Raw genomic sequence first — 13,401 nt, forward strand, 5'->3', positions numbered from 1 at the left:
TTCACAACCTTGATGGTGACATAGGCGATTCTTGTTTAATGCATCCAGGGACATTGCACAATGTGGAGACATGTCCAATAGCGGAGGAGCTTCTACAAGGAATAATGAACAAGGGGCAGATTGAAGTCTGCAGTGTGAAGAAAGGGGAAGGAGATGTATGCATGCAGTCATATGACAGAAACCCGAGTAAGCCCAAGCCTTTGGTGATCCACTTCACCAGGGACGTCACTACTCAAAGGCCCCAAGGCTTCTAGCCCTTTATAGTTAAGACGCTTGTGCCCTTCCCTTATAAAAGTGATAAGGCGATGCCATGGAAATATGCCGCACAAGGGTCTGACGGAAGGAAGGACGCGTCCGTCATACGTGTTAACGAGGACCTGCCGTCCGCTAAAGTTACAAATATTTCCGGTACGAGTAGCATGACTCGTAGTGGATGGATCTTCGCTGCGCCCGAGCTACTGGTACGATCAAAGGACAAAAGGAAGGCGAAGGCGGATATAGATGAGAGAGATAAGGCGAGCCTGACCCCGAATGATGAGGTCTCGATTGAAAAGATCACAGAGGAAGAGGGCAACTTCAACAAGAAAGAGATATCAGCTGAGGAGGCGACCGAGTTCCTAAGGATCATACAACAAAGTGAGTTCAAGGTGATTGAACAATTAAACAAAGCTCCAGCTAGGATTTCTCTATTGGGCTGCTCATGAACTTCGAGCCTCATCAGGCATTGTTGGTCAAAATATTGAATGAAGCCCATGTAGCGCAAGACATATCAGTGGAGGGCTTCTGGGGCATAGTTAACAGCATCACTACCAATAATTACCTTACTTTTGCCGATGAGGAGATACCAGTCGAAGGAAAGGGACATAACAAAGCCTTGCACGTGTCCGTCAAATGCTTAGACCACATAGTGGCCAAAGTGCTCATTGACAATGACTCTTCCCTTAACATCATGACCAAAACTATGTTGGATAAGCTGCCTATTAACGCGTCGCACATGAGGCCGAGCTCCATGGTGGTGCAGGCTTTCGATGGTAGCCGCTGGGATGTAAGGGGAGAGATTGATCACCCAATTCAAATTGGGCGCCACGTATATCAGGTAATGTTCCAAATAATGGACATAAGCCCTACCTACAATTTCTTGTTAGGTCGGCCTTGGATCCATTCGGTTGGGGTGGTCCTATCAATGCTGCACCAGAAATTAAAGTTTATAGTGGAAGGGTAGCTGGTTATATTATCAGGGGAAGAAGACATACTGGTAAGTTGTTCATCTTCTATGCCTTATGTTGAGGCTGCAAAGGAGTCATTGGAAACATCATTCCAAGCACTAGAAATTGTGAGCAGTGCTTATGTGGAATCTCCTCTGGTGCAACCACGCTTATCTGGTGCCGCTTTGATGGTGGCTCGGGTTATGTTAAGGGGCAAATATGAGCCCGGAATGGGTTTAGGTCAAAACAGAGATGGCACGGCAAGCTTGGTGGAGTACTGAGAATCGTGGAAGGTTCAGGTTGGGTTACGAGTCTACACATGCCGACAAGAGGAGGGTCACCCTAGAAAGGAAGGAGAGAAGCCTGGCCCATCTACAAGGGCGAGGACTACAAGTGGAAAGGGTCCTCATTTGTCACATCAGTGAAAGCTTTGTCAGTGCAAGATGGATGTGCGAGGATCAAGTTGTGGTGATAGATGAAGAAACCCCTCAAGACCGACCAAATTGGGTTCAGCCATGTCCTCCAGACTTTGAATTGGGGAATTGGCAAATCGTCGAATGACCTGAGATTTTTGTGACAAATTCAATGTAATCCAATAGTTCCAACCCTATTGTTGGGCCTAGGCTTTAGGGTCTGCTTCTTTTGTTAGGCATACCTCTTTCTCTAATGTTCCCACAATTATAAATACACAACCCTTTTCATTTGATGTGTTCCCTCTCTCCCTTTCATCTATTTTAATTCTTCTACATATTTATTTTTGTTGTGATTAAATGATTTGCCGCAGATCCAATGTTGAGTCCTGTAAGAGTAACAATACCAAGGACCCGGACGTCGACTTTGAGTGGCTGATATGTCAAACGGAAGGGGAAGAGAATGAAGATTGGGGACTTCCCCCGAACTTAAGAAGAATGGTGGAGCAAGAAGAAAGGGCAGTGAAGCCACACCAAGAGGAAACAAAATTTGTGAACTTAGGCGTTGGCAGAGAAAGAAAAGAGGTCAAGGTCGGCACTTTCATGTCCGCAGACATTCAAGATGAGTTGGTGACTCTGTTGCGAGACTACCAAGACATCTTTGCTTAGTCCTATCAGGATATGCCTGGTTTGAGCTCGGATATCGTGCAGCACAAACTACCTCTGAATCCCGAGTGTTCCCCGGTAAAGCAAAAACTGAGGAGAATGAAGCCCGAGATGTCCCTGAAAATAAATAAGGAAGTGAAGAAGCAATTCGATGCTGGTTTCTTGGTCGTTGCTCGGTACCGGGAATGGGTCGCCAACATCGTGCCGGTCCCTAAAAAGGATGGGAAGGTGGGAATGTGCATGAACTATCGGGATTTAAACCGAGCCAGTCCAAAGAATAACTTTCCTTTACCGCACATCGATGTTCTCGTAGACAACACGACCAATTTTGTCGTGTTTTCTTTCATGGATGGGTTTTTGGGCTATAATCAGATAAAGATGGCACTGAAGGATATGGAAAAGACAACCTTCATCACCCTATGGGGAACTTTCTGCTACAAGGTGATGTCTTTTAGGCTGAAGAACGCTAGGGCAACGTACCAGCGAGCCATGGTGGCATTATTCCACGACATGATGCATAAAGAAATCGAGGTCTACGTGGATGACATGATCGCTAAATCAAGGACCGAGGAGGAAAACCTTGTCAATTTACGGAACATGTTCGAGCGACTGCGTAAATACAGGTTAAGGCTGAATCTCGCAAAGTGTACTTTTGGGGTTAAATCTGGAAAATTGCTCGGCTTTGTCATTAGTTAGAAAGGAATAGAGGTAGATCCAGACAAGGTAAAGGCGATCCTCGAAATGCCCGAGCCACGCACCGAGAAGTAGGTCCGAGGTTTCCTAGGAAGGTTGAACTACATAGCGAGAGTCATATCACAGCTGACCTCCACTTGCGAGCCTTTTTTCAAATTATTGCGTAAGAATCAGTCCATCCAATGGGACGATGATTGTCAAGTGGCATTTGAAAGGATTAAATGGTGTCTCATGAATCCTCCTGTGCTCGTACCATCGGTGCCCGGAAGACCTCTTATCCTATACATGACTGTATTAGATGAGTCAATGGGGTGTGTGGTGGGACAACATGATGAGTTCGGAAAAAGGGAACGGGCCGTCTATTACTTGAGCAAGAAGTTCACGGCATGCGATATGAACTACTCTTTGCTAGAGAGGATGTGTTGTGCCTTGGTATGGACAACTCACCGTCTGAGGCAGTATATGCTGAATTACACTACTTGGTTGGTGTCCAAAATGGATCCTGTCAAGTACATTTTCGAAAAGCCCGCTCTCACTGGATGGATAGCTCAATGGCAGGTTCTGTTGTCAGAATTCGATATTGTCTATGTCACTCAAAAGGCAATAAAGGGGAGTGCCTTGGCATATTACCTAGCTCAATATCCCATCAATGATTATCAGCCTATGCATCCAGAATTCCCTGAGAAGGATATCATGACCTTGTTTAAGGAGGAGGACCAGGATAAGTGGATCGTGTGGTTCGATGGTGCGTCTAATGCACTAGGCCATGGGGTCGGGGCAATATTGGTTTCCCCGGACAAACAATATATACCTTTCACGGCTAGATTGTGTTTCGATTGCACAAAAAATATAGTAGAGTACGAGGCATGTGCCCTGGGGATCTGAGTAGCAATCATCTTTAGGGTCAAGTTACTCAAGGTATATGGGGACTCGACATTGGTAAGTCATTAGTTGAAAGGTGAATGGGAGACCAGGGACCACAAATTGGTGCCTTATCAGGCTTACATCAGGAAGTTAATGGAATTCTTTGATGACATATCTTTTCATCACATTCCTAGAGAGGAAAATCGGATGGCCGACGCCATTGCCACTCTAGCGTCCATGTTCAAAGTGAGCCCGCACGGAGATTTTCCGTACAACGAATTTAGATGTCATAGTGAGCCTGCACATTGTTTTTTGATAGAAGAAGAGGAGGATGGTAAGCCTTGGTACTTCGACATCAAACGATACATTGAAGACAAGGAATACCCGCCTGAGGCCTCTGATAATGACAAGAGGACGTTATGAAGGTTGGTAGTCGGTTTCCTCCTGAGTGGAAATATCTTGTACAAGAGAAACCATGACATGGTGTTGCTCCGATGTGTGGATGCAAGAGAGGCTGAACAAATGCTGGTGGAGGTGCATGAGGGATCCTTTGGTACGCATGCCAATGGTCATGCCATGGCCTGAAAGATTCTGAGGGCGGGGTATTACTGGCTCACTATGGAGAACGATTTTTGCATTCATGTGAGGAAATGCCATAAGTGCCAAACTTTCACTGATAATGTTAATGCTCCACCTATACCATTGAACGTCTTGGCAGCACCTTGGTCATTTTCAATGTGGGGGCATAGACGTGATCGGGGCCATTGAACCCAAGGCTTCAAACGGGCATCACTTCATTTTAGTCGCCATTGACTACTTCACCAAATGGGTGGAAGCAGCTTCATATGCTAGTGTGACTAGAAATGTGGTTGTTAGATTCATTAAGGAGATAATCTGCAGATATGGGTTGCCCAGGAAGATCATCACCGATAATGCCGCCAATTTAAACAACAAGATGATGAAGGAAATATGTGAGGATTTCAAAATCCAACACCTTATCGGCCAAAGATGAATGGGCCAGTTGAGGCTGCCAATAAAAATATCAAGAAAATCATTCAAAAGATGGCTGTGTCATACAAGGATTGGCACGAGATGCTCCCATTTGCATTGCATGGTTATCAAACTTTTGTGTGCACATCTACTGGGTCAACCCCTTTCTCTTTGGGGTACGGGATGAAGGTTGTGCTCCCGTTTGAGGTGGAGGTTCCTTCTTTGAGAATCCTAGCAGAGTCAGGATTGGAAGAATCAGAGTGGGCCCAGGCACGCTTTGATCAATTAAATCTTATTGAAGGTAAGAGATTGACCGCCATGAGCCATGGGCGACTATATCAAAGCAGAGTTAAAAATGATTTCGACAAGAGGGTGCGCTCGCGTAAGTTTAGCAAGGGGGACCTTGTTCTAAATAAAGTGTCGCAGGTTCAAAAGGATCATAGAGGGAAATGGGCCCCGAACTATGAAGGGTCATTTGTTGTGAAGAAGGCTTTCTCGAGATGAGTGTTATTGCTTATGAACATGGATGACGAAGAGCTGCCTTCGCCTATGAATTCCGACATCGTCAAGCAATATTACGCGTGATGCTTAGGGCAATTCAAAGACTCAATTTTTGGGCCTCCTCAAGGACTCATTTGGATCTCTGAGTCTTAAATTTTTTGTAAACCATAAATCGCAACATTAATAAATACGGATTAATGATTCGCATCTCTCCCTCCAGTGTTGTGTCCTTTACATTTTATTATCTTTAAGAACATATGCTCTCGTTCTTGCTCACTCATTCCGGAGCCATTAGGCACGTTCAGCAGGGGTTTTGTAAGCGTTAAGTAAAATTGAACACGACAACACCTGTTTAATTATTACATTTAACGTTCGATCATAAACATGCATGCATCTGCATCTTATCATCAAGGGATCCTACAAATTGGAAATGAATAAATAGTCATTTTGGGTGATGGTCAGTACCACACCAACTTGGGTAAGCCTAGGGGCAAGTGGAAAGGTGACACAAGTATCTTGTCAAAGCATTAGGGCAGATACTAACAGGTGCTAGGCCCAGGATCAGATCGATCACCACCTAGCGTCCGACTAAAGACGTTAAAAAAACGTTCCTAGGAGGCAACTTAGTATCTCTAACTTTGCTCTTTAATTTCATGTTTCATACTTATTCATTTTTCTTGAATTATTTCATACATAATTAATGAGGTTTAAAAGGAGAATATATATAACAAAAACTTTGCAAAAAAAAATTTCAACTCGCCTGGGCGAGCATGGTCTGACGAAAAAAATAAAGGGGGAGGGGTGAAGCCAAATTTCACCCCATCTTCCCCCATTTTCTTCCAAACTCACCAAAGGCTCCCTAAGACCTACGAGAACCACCATTTTTGCACCAACTTCAAGCTTTTGTTGTGCATTTGTCTCAATTATTCTTGCTTTCCATTCATCCCACTCAAGCAAATGGCTCCAAAGAAGCTTCTTACTAAAAAGGCTAGAAGACCACCGCAGGGGAGGGATCCATTGTAGCCCCATAAGCGGAGATTGAATTTGATGGACATCATTTTTGAAGCAAGGAACATCAGCGCTGCTTTGAAGCGATCAAGGGTTTGTCTTTCCTCAAAGAGAGACGGGTCCAACTAAGAGAAGGGGAGTACACAGAATTCCAGGCGGAGGTTGCCAAGTGGCAATGGACCTAGCTGACAGAGCCCATGGCTAAGTACAACCCTGAGATAGTCATGGAATTCTATGCAGATGCCTGGCCCACTAAGAAGGAGTCATGGATAAGCGCTCCTGGGTGCAGGGCCAATGGATCCCCTATGATGAAGATGCTATCAAGCAGTTCCTTGGGCATCCGTTGGTCAAAGAGGAGGGGCAGCAATGTGAGTACAGCGAGAAAAGAAGATAGGTCTCAGGATTTGATGAGGAGGCTATTGGCCAGCTACTATGCTCCCTGGGACAAGACTTTGCACGAAGCGTGACAGGAAGGCAGGTGCGAATCATGCGCACTAGCATGACAACTTTGACACAGGTCTGGATGACGCTTCTCCTCAGCAACATCCTTCCCAGCGACCATAATTTTGATCTCCCATTGCCTAAATGCCAGCTGGTCTATGCTATCCAAACCCATATCAGTGTTCATGTAGCCTAACTTATCTTAGATGCCATTTACCAATTTGTAGGTATCACACCTCCAAGACACCCAGTGGACCCAGAAAAGTCCAACAGAGCACTGAGATTTTCAGCTCTGATCACAGGTCTATGCCAGTTCTATGGGGTGTCGATTATGCCCCCAAAGCTCATCGGACCTCCCATTAATAGGTCTTTCATTGAGAAGTACTGCATGCCAAGGCAGGCACAACAGCCGGGGCAGGACCAGTAACAGTAACAACAATCTTTTATGTTGAGTGTCCGCATGGGTATGTTTTGCGATTGATTTTGCATGAATTTCTAGTTATCATGATATGTGATTCATGGGGATGATCTGGGCATTCCTTTCTTTCTAAGCCATTGGCCAAACAACTATCCCAATATACATTATTTTCTGCCATTTGCAAGCCTTTTGAGCCAAGCATTGATTTTTGCCAGAACCCTAACCTAGGATAGAAGTTTCCAACCTTACCCTAGGATGAGAAAGAAGGCGTATCTTCCAAGGGGGATTTATATCATCTTTTGGTTAGTGATGTTCATCAAAACAAAAAGAAAAAAAAAACGCATATAAAGAACAAAAACCACAAAGAAAGAAAGAAAAAAGAAGAAAAAAAAAAGAAGAGAAAAAAATCAATCAATTAATGATAGAAAAGAGCAAAGGAAAATAAAAAAGGAAAACAAGTTCTTTGGACCAAACAATGGCTGAACTATTTTGAAAAGGCCCATATCTTTTCAACTTCCCCCCACGATCTTTTTCCCTCTCCTCACCCTAAACACTTAATTGTCACCATCACCCACCATTACATTTTTTCACGCTCAAACCTTCTACAATCCCTTCGCATTCTCTCTTAGAAACCTCTCCGCACCCTAACCTTTCTTTTTCTTAGATACCTAGAAATTTCTTAACCCTAAGTCAATGGCCAAGAACAGAACCAACCCTAAGCCGTCCAAGCCACACCAAACTTCAGGAATAATCCTCCATCTGCATCATCTGAAGAAGGTTCCCCTGTTCAGATTACCAGCACAACACCCGTTACCATTCTTGTTGTCGAAGTTATGACGAAAGACAAGGAACCAAGAGTCTGCGTCGGACATTTCTTTGATATCAACTCTCCGAAAAATGCCAACTATGTCATTAAAGCTCATCTTTTGCTTTGTGGCATCAACCACTTCTTTGAAGACCCTAAAGTGGTAGTTCATGAACTTAACTGTTAGTTTTGGATAACAACAAGAGTTTACAAAAATGAAGATGTTTGAGGCTATTTTGTTGGTAAAGTGCTTGGAATACAAGTGAAGCTCTCGATTGAAACTATTGTTCAAGCCATTGGCTACTAGAATTGAGGAACCAAGTTCATGAATAGTTGGGGAGATGAACTTGATGATAACATTGGGTACTCTTTATGGGGACTCAACTGGGCTAAGACTCCTAGATGCTATGGAACACTGTTGAGCAAGGCAAAAACTTCTAGCAGATAGTCAACAAAGCCATTATTTACAAGGAAGGATCAAAGGACTTCTTGTTCAATGCTCACAAGTTCATCCTGTATCATCTCATGAAGGGCATTTCCTTTGAATTGCCCCAAATTCTCTTCAATTGCTTTGGTACTAAAGTTATGAATGACAAGAGCATATGGAAGGATATATACCATAGTGTCATTCTCACTAAGGTATTTGGAATCCATGGAGTGATAAGAGAATTTTTGTATGAAACACCTGTAGATGTGCAAGACAAAATCTACCCAAGAGAACATCTCTAAGATGAGACTCCTTAATGATGAATCCTTGCAACAAGTTCCCAATGTGAATGACTCCATACTTGCTGAACTTCAACAAAAGTTTGGACTTAACACTGGACGAGACGATCAGTTGGACACAGTCTGGGAAAAGGCTACTAAAGAAGAGAGGATGGACAAAGAAGAAGAAGTTGCTCCAGCTAAGCAAAGGATGAAGAAAAGGATGGACGCAACTCCGTCCAAGGCTGCGCTTCCTCAACAACGTCCACCTCTTACTCTAGTTGCCCCCAAGGCAATAGGTGTAGTGGCAAATGTCTCCAAGAGGCCTGCAACTGAGAAGCAACAACAACCTTCTCCCTCTACCAAAGGAAAAGATTAGAAGCCATAACAAAAGCCTTCATCCACTACCCATCACCTAAGGGAACTCAATGAGACTGAGAGTGAGGATGATAGTCCCTTGATCTTTAGAAGGAGAAAAGTTGCACCACCTTCGGATAAGACCTTTGTGCCTTAAACAAAGAAGGTGAAACAAATTCAATAGGCTCCTTCTCTTTCTATTCACACTCATTCAAGCAAACATGAAAGAGAGAAGCTCAATGACCTAAGCATCCAGAGGGTGAACAATCCTTCGTTCAATATAATGTTGCTGATGACCCCTCCTCCAGCTGATGTTCAACTAGCTCGTCAACAAACTTCAACTATTCAATAATTTGAAAGAAGCCTTTGATGAACTAAGACAATCTGCCCCAAGAAGAAGAAATGAACTAAGTGCACTGTTGATATGGACAATGAAGTTCAACATGAAAATTTTGAAGCACCTCCATATCGTATCCACCTTGACCACTTTCAACATTAAGGACCTCCGACTAGAGACCTCAATCTCTCTGATGAAGACCTCGCAAGGTTGTGATTCCCTGTCGCCTTTCTGTCTGAGAATGCTTACAACATTCAAAGAAGAATGGAAGCACAATTCCAACCTCTGATTGATTGGACGATGTTCCCTCTTAAAGTCGAAGAAGAGGAAGTTACATGTCCCTCGTCCAAGAACCAATAGCCTTTATGTTGCGTCCAAGGCTTTTGAAAAGGATTCACCAAAAGGGATCAAAGTTCTTCCCCCTCCAAAGTGGAAGCGACTTCACCTTAAAGCATCCAATCCTTCATCTCTAGCGGCACAACACCAGAATGTCTACAAAATCAATTATGGAGCTTGCAGACAAAAGGTTAGCTATGACAAGAACACCATTAGTTGGATTTTCCAAATCGATTCTCAAGAGATTGATCCTTCTTCTGATGATTTCTTGTCTCCTTTCCTGAGTCCACAACATGTCCAACTCTTTACTCCAATGTCTAAGTTTGTTCCCTTAGATTTTGGACATCAAGCCCTCTCCCCGATGAAGGATGATGTACATTACATTAGTGTGATGATGATGCAATATGGATTGACAAATCAATGGCCAAGCTATTCTCCAGGTCTACATATCCAACAAATAACTTCTATCAAATTCATGTCTGATAAAATAGATCCAAGACTGCCACCCTTGGACCTACGAAAGAAGAAAAACAAAGTTCCTCCCCACAACAAGTCAATGCCTAATCCAGGCCTAAAAGACAACTCAGTTTTGCTTCTAATTCCTTATGATTTGAGTCAGCACTTGACAAAGGATGAAAATCAGAAACTTGTTGCATTAAATCTAGGAGTTAAGTTTGATCAGAATGATGCCATGCTCTTTTACTATAAATACATGTATAAGAACTCTCGCCTTGCATCCATCTCTGACTGTGATAAGGAAGACAACTCCTACCACAAGCGCATGGTACATATATTGTGTTCAACCAAGATATACTCCTTCGAAAATGGGCAGATGTGTTTCCTAAGGCAAGAAGGAGATAATGAGTTTTATCAATGTCTAATTCATGATACTCTTCACTCTCAATTTGTCTTCAACTTGCATAAGTATCCTGAAGATGCAATGAGAAAAGCCATCGTCACTGCCTGGGCAAGGTTTCTCGCGATCAAGGAGCTTCTATACTCTTCTAATCAGAATCCTTGGGTTCCAGGTCAAGGAATGACAGCTGAACTCCAAAGGAAACAAGACAAGTTGAATTGCAGTTAATGGAAATTCAGAAAGAAGTTGAAGCAAACAACAACAAGAGAAGCGTGAATTTGAAGATTTGTTCAACAATCTTCATGCACATCTTGGACCTTAAGTAGATGTTGTTGAACCTCATCTGTTTGAAGTTACTTCACAACCTCCACAAGTTGTTGAAGATACCTTAGCCACCGTTAGCATTTCTAGTACTCCTTTGACCACCATTGCTCTAAGTGATGTGTCTAAAGAAAGGATTCAAGAACTATTGTGCCTTCAGCAGGCCAACTTGGAAGAGACTATGGAAAAAAAATCATTGTTGAACGCATAGAGACCAACTTGTTGATCAAGAACGCTTTGAAGTCTTCACTCAAATCCTTTAACAATTTTGTTCTCTACAACATGAATTTGATGATGCAACAAAGGCTGCCTCCATTTGTTCAACACCAATATGCACCCATACCTCAACCACCTCCACCACCACCAACCACTATTGTGCAACTTCACCCTGAGGTTCTTACAACAATGGTTCCTGCTTTAGAGGCTGCCATACTTGATGATCCCATGCCTGCTTTAGAGTCTAGTTATGTCCAAGTCACATTGGACCGTACCAAATCGTTAAGTCCCTATGGTTTTGATGTTAACAATGTATAAATTTTATGTGTTAACCTTTCATTCTTAAGCTACAAGTTTGTTTATCTCTATGAGATACAAGCAAAAAGCATGAAGAGAAAGGCTTTGGACGATAGCCGAAGTATCAGTCATTAGACAATGTTGCCTCAACGTCCATCCCAAGAAGGCAAGTGCTTTAGCACTTGGCTCATAGTCCAAAGGCAATGAAACTGTTACTCAATCCTCAAGAATTGAGAGTTATCATTAGAAAGTAATATTCATGGTTCAGTAAGCAATACATGCCATATTGCACAGGAGGGAAGTTTTGAATTGTCTTGTCTTGACATTCTTTATTCCTTTTGTCTTGTGCTATTAACGTTGTATTTGAATTGTACACTAAAAGTCAGCTCCGAGCACAAGGCGACACTGACAAGATGTATTTCTCTGAAGATAAGTTGTAGAAGATGTTTGTGGTCCTCACACTCTCTCTCTGCATAGTAACATGCCACGTGTAAAGCGTCCAAGCTGTTAAGGCAACAACTAGTTGGGATCTCTCAACAAATTGAAGCTCTGGAGTCTATATAAAGCTTGAAGATGTCCGTAATGAAGTTGTAGAATCACTCAAGAATCATCTGAGTCAAAACAAACAAAGTGTTGCAACACTGTCAGTTTAGTTGGACAAAAGAAACTTGAGCAAATTGAGTGAACCTTAGCTCTACTAAGTTAGCAAGTTTCCATTGTATTTGAGCTTACTGTGTAAACACTCTTTGAGTGATTAGAATACATATTCTACCAAACATTTATTGTTTGTGAAAGTCAAGAGTGGCTTCGTGACAAAAAATACTTAGGTCTTAATCTTAGGGGGAGATTAAAGGTAGTGTCAGAAGTGGCCTAGAGAATACTTATTGTAGCTAGAAGTGGCATAGAGAATACTTGGTTGTCATCAAAGTTTTGATTAGTGAAACCCTTTAAGTTTTGAAGGAACTAGACATAGCCCAAGAGTTGGGGTGAATCAGTATAAAACCTCTGTGTTTTCTTTAGTGCTTCTATATAACTAGTTCCTTTTTAGAGTTTACCTCTACACTATTGTGTCCAAGTTTTGTGAACTAGTTTTTTAAACGCAAAGTGATTTTGAATCCCTTGGACGAAACCCACCGTCCATTGATATCTGTTTGGGAAAAGCTTTCAAACTTTTCGAAAGGCAAAGTTTTTATCCGTCACATTATTCAACCCCCCTTTAGTGTGTTTGAGGTACTTTATCTTCTCTGCCAAATCTTTTTTATTTTTTTTTATTTTCTCATATCTGATTTGAGCTTTTATTGTTAGATCTAGAAGCTGTTGACTAGTGACAATTGTAGCACCGAAAGATGATGATGTCGTATGAGATTGGGAAGCTGTTGTATGGCAACAACAATTCCACGACCTCGCGATGACAAAGACTTCACAATTGAACATGTTGCACCTCCTTTCATCACTTTCCCACAATAACATTTCTCATTGTGCGTTGTGGTCAAACTAGTCACATGAGACGAAATGGGAGGCATGTTGTGGCATTGTCGTCGTTGCGGCTCGCTATAGTAGCATGGGAGAGAGATCGATATCGAGAGAGATAGCGAGACATCAAAGGAGCGAAGTCAGAGAAGTCGTACACTGCGGAGAAGAAAGAGGTCACGAAGTGGATCTAGTTGTGCAGAAAGATGAGTGGATTTGGAAAGGTTAATGATAGGAGTGTAAGCGAGTGCAAGTCAACCGTGAATCCGGATTGACCTAAATCAATCAAGCGAACACAAGTTTGGGTTGAGTAATTTTTGTGTTTGGTTAAACCCAAACCGAACCAATCAAACTCATTGAGTTTTGGGTTGGGTCACGAGTTTTAATATTTGAACCCATTGACCCATTAACCCAACCCATTGACCCGTTAATTTCTATTAAATTATTATTATCATCATCAATATATGTAATATATAATATATTTTTTTAAATCAAATATTATTGA

The 13,401-nt window shown here is 42.4% G+C and overlaps 1 protein-coding gene across 1 annotated transcript; it reads left to right on the plus strand.

Moving 5' to 3' along the window:
* Positions 1-3,205: 3,205 nt before the first annotated feature.
* On the plus strand, positions 3,206-4,261 carry LOC114397226. The gene is made up of 2 exons (XM_028359320.1): positions 3,206-3,719; positions 4,158-4,261. The coding sequence occupies exons 1-2, from the start codon at positions 3,206-3,208 to the stop codon at positions 4,259-4,261; spliced, it is 618 nt and encodes a 205-aa protein (XP_028215121.1).
* The last annotated feature ends 9,140 nt before the right edge of the window (positions 4,262-13,401 follow it).

The sequence above is a fragment of the Glycine soja genome, chromosome 18, assembly GCF_004193775.1.
Source record: "Glycine soja cultivar W05 chromosome 18, ASM419377v2, whole genome shotgun sequence".
Lineage (NCBI taxonomy): Eukaryota > Viridiplantae > Streptophyta > Magnoliopsida > Fabales > Fabaceae > Glycine > Glycine soja.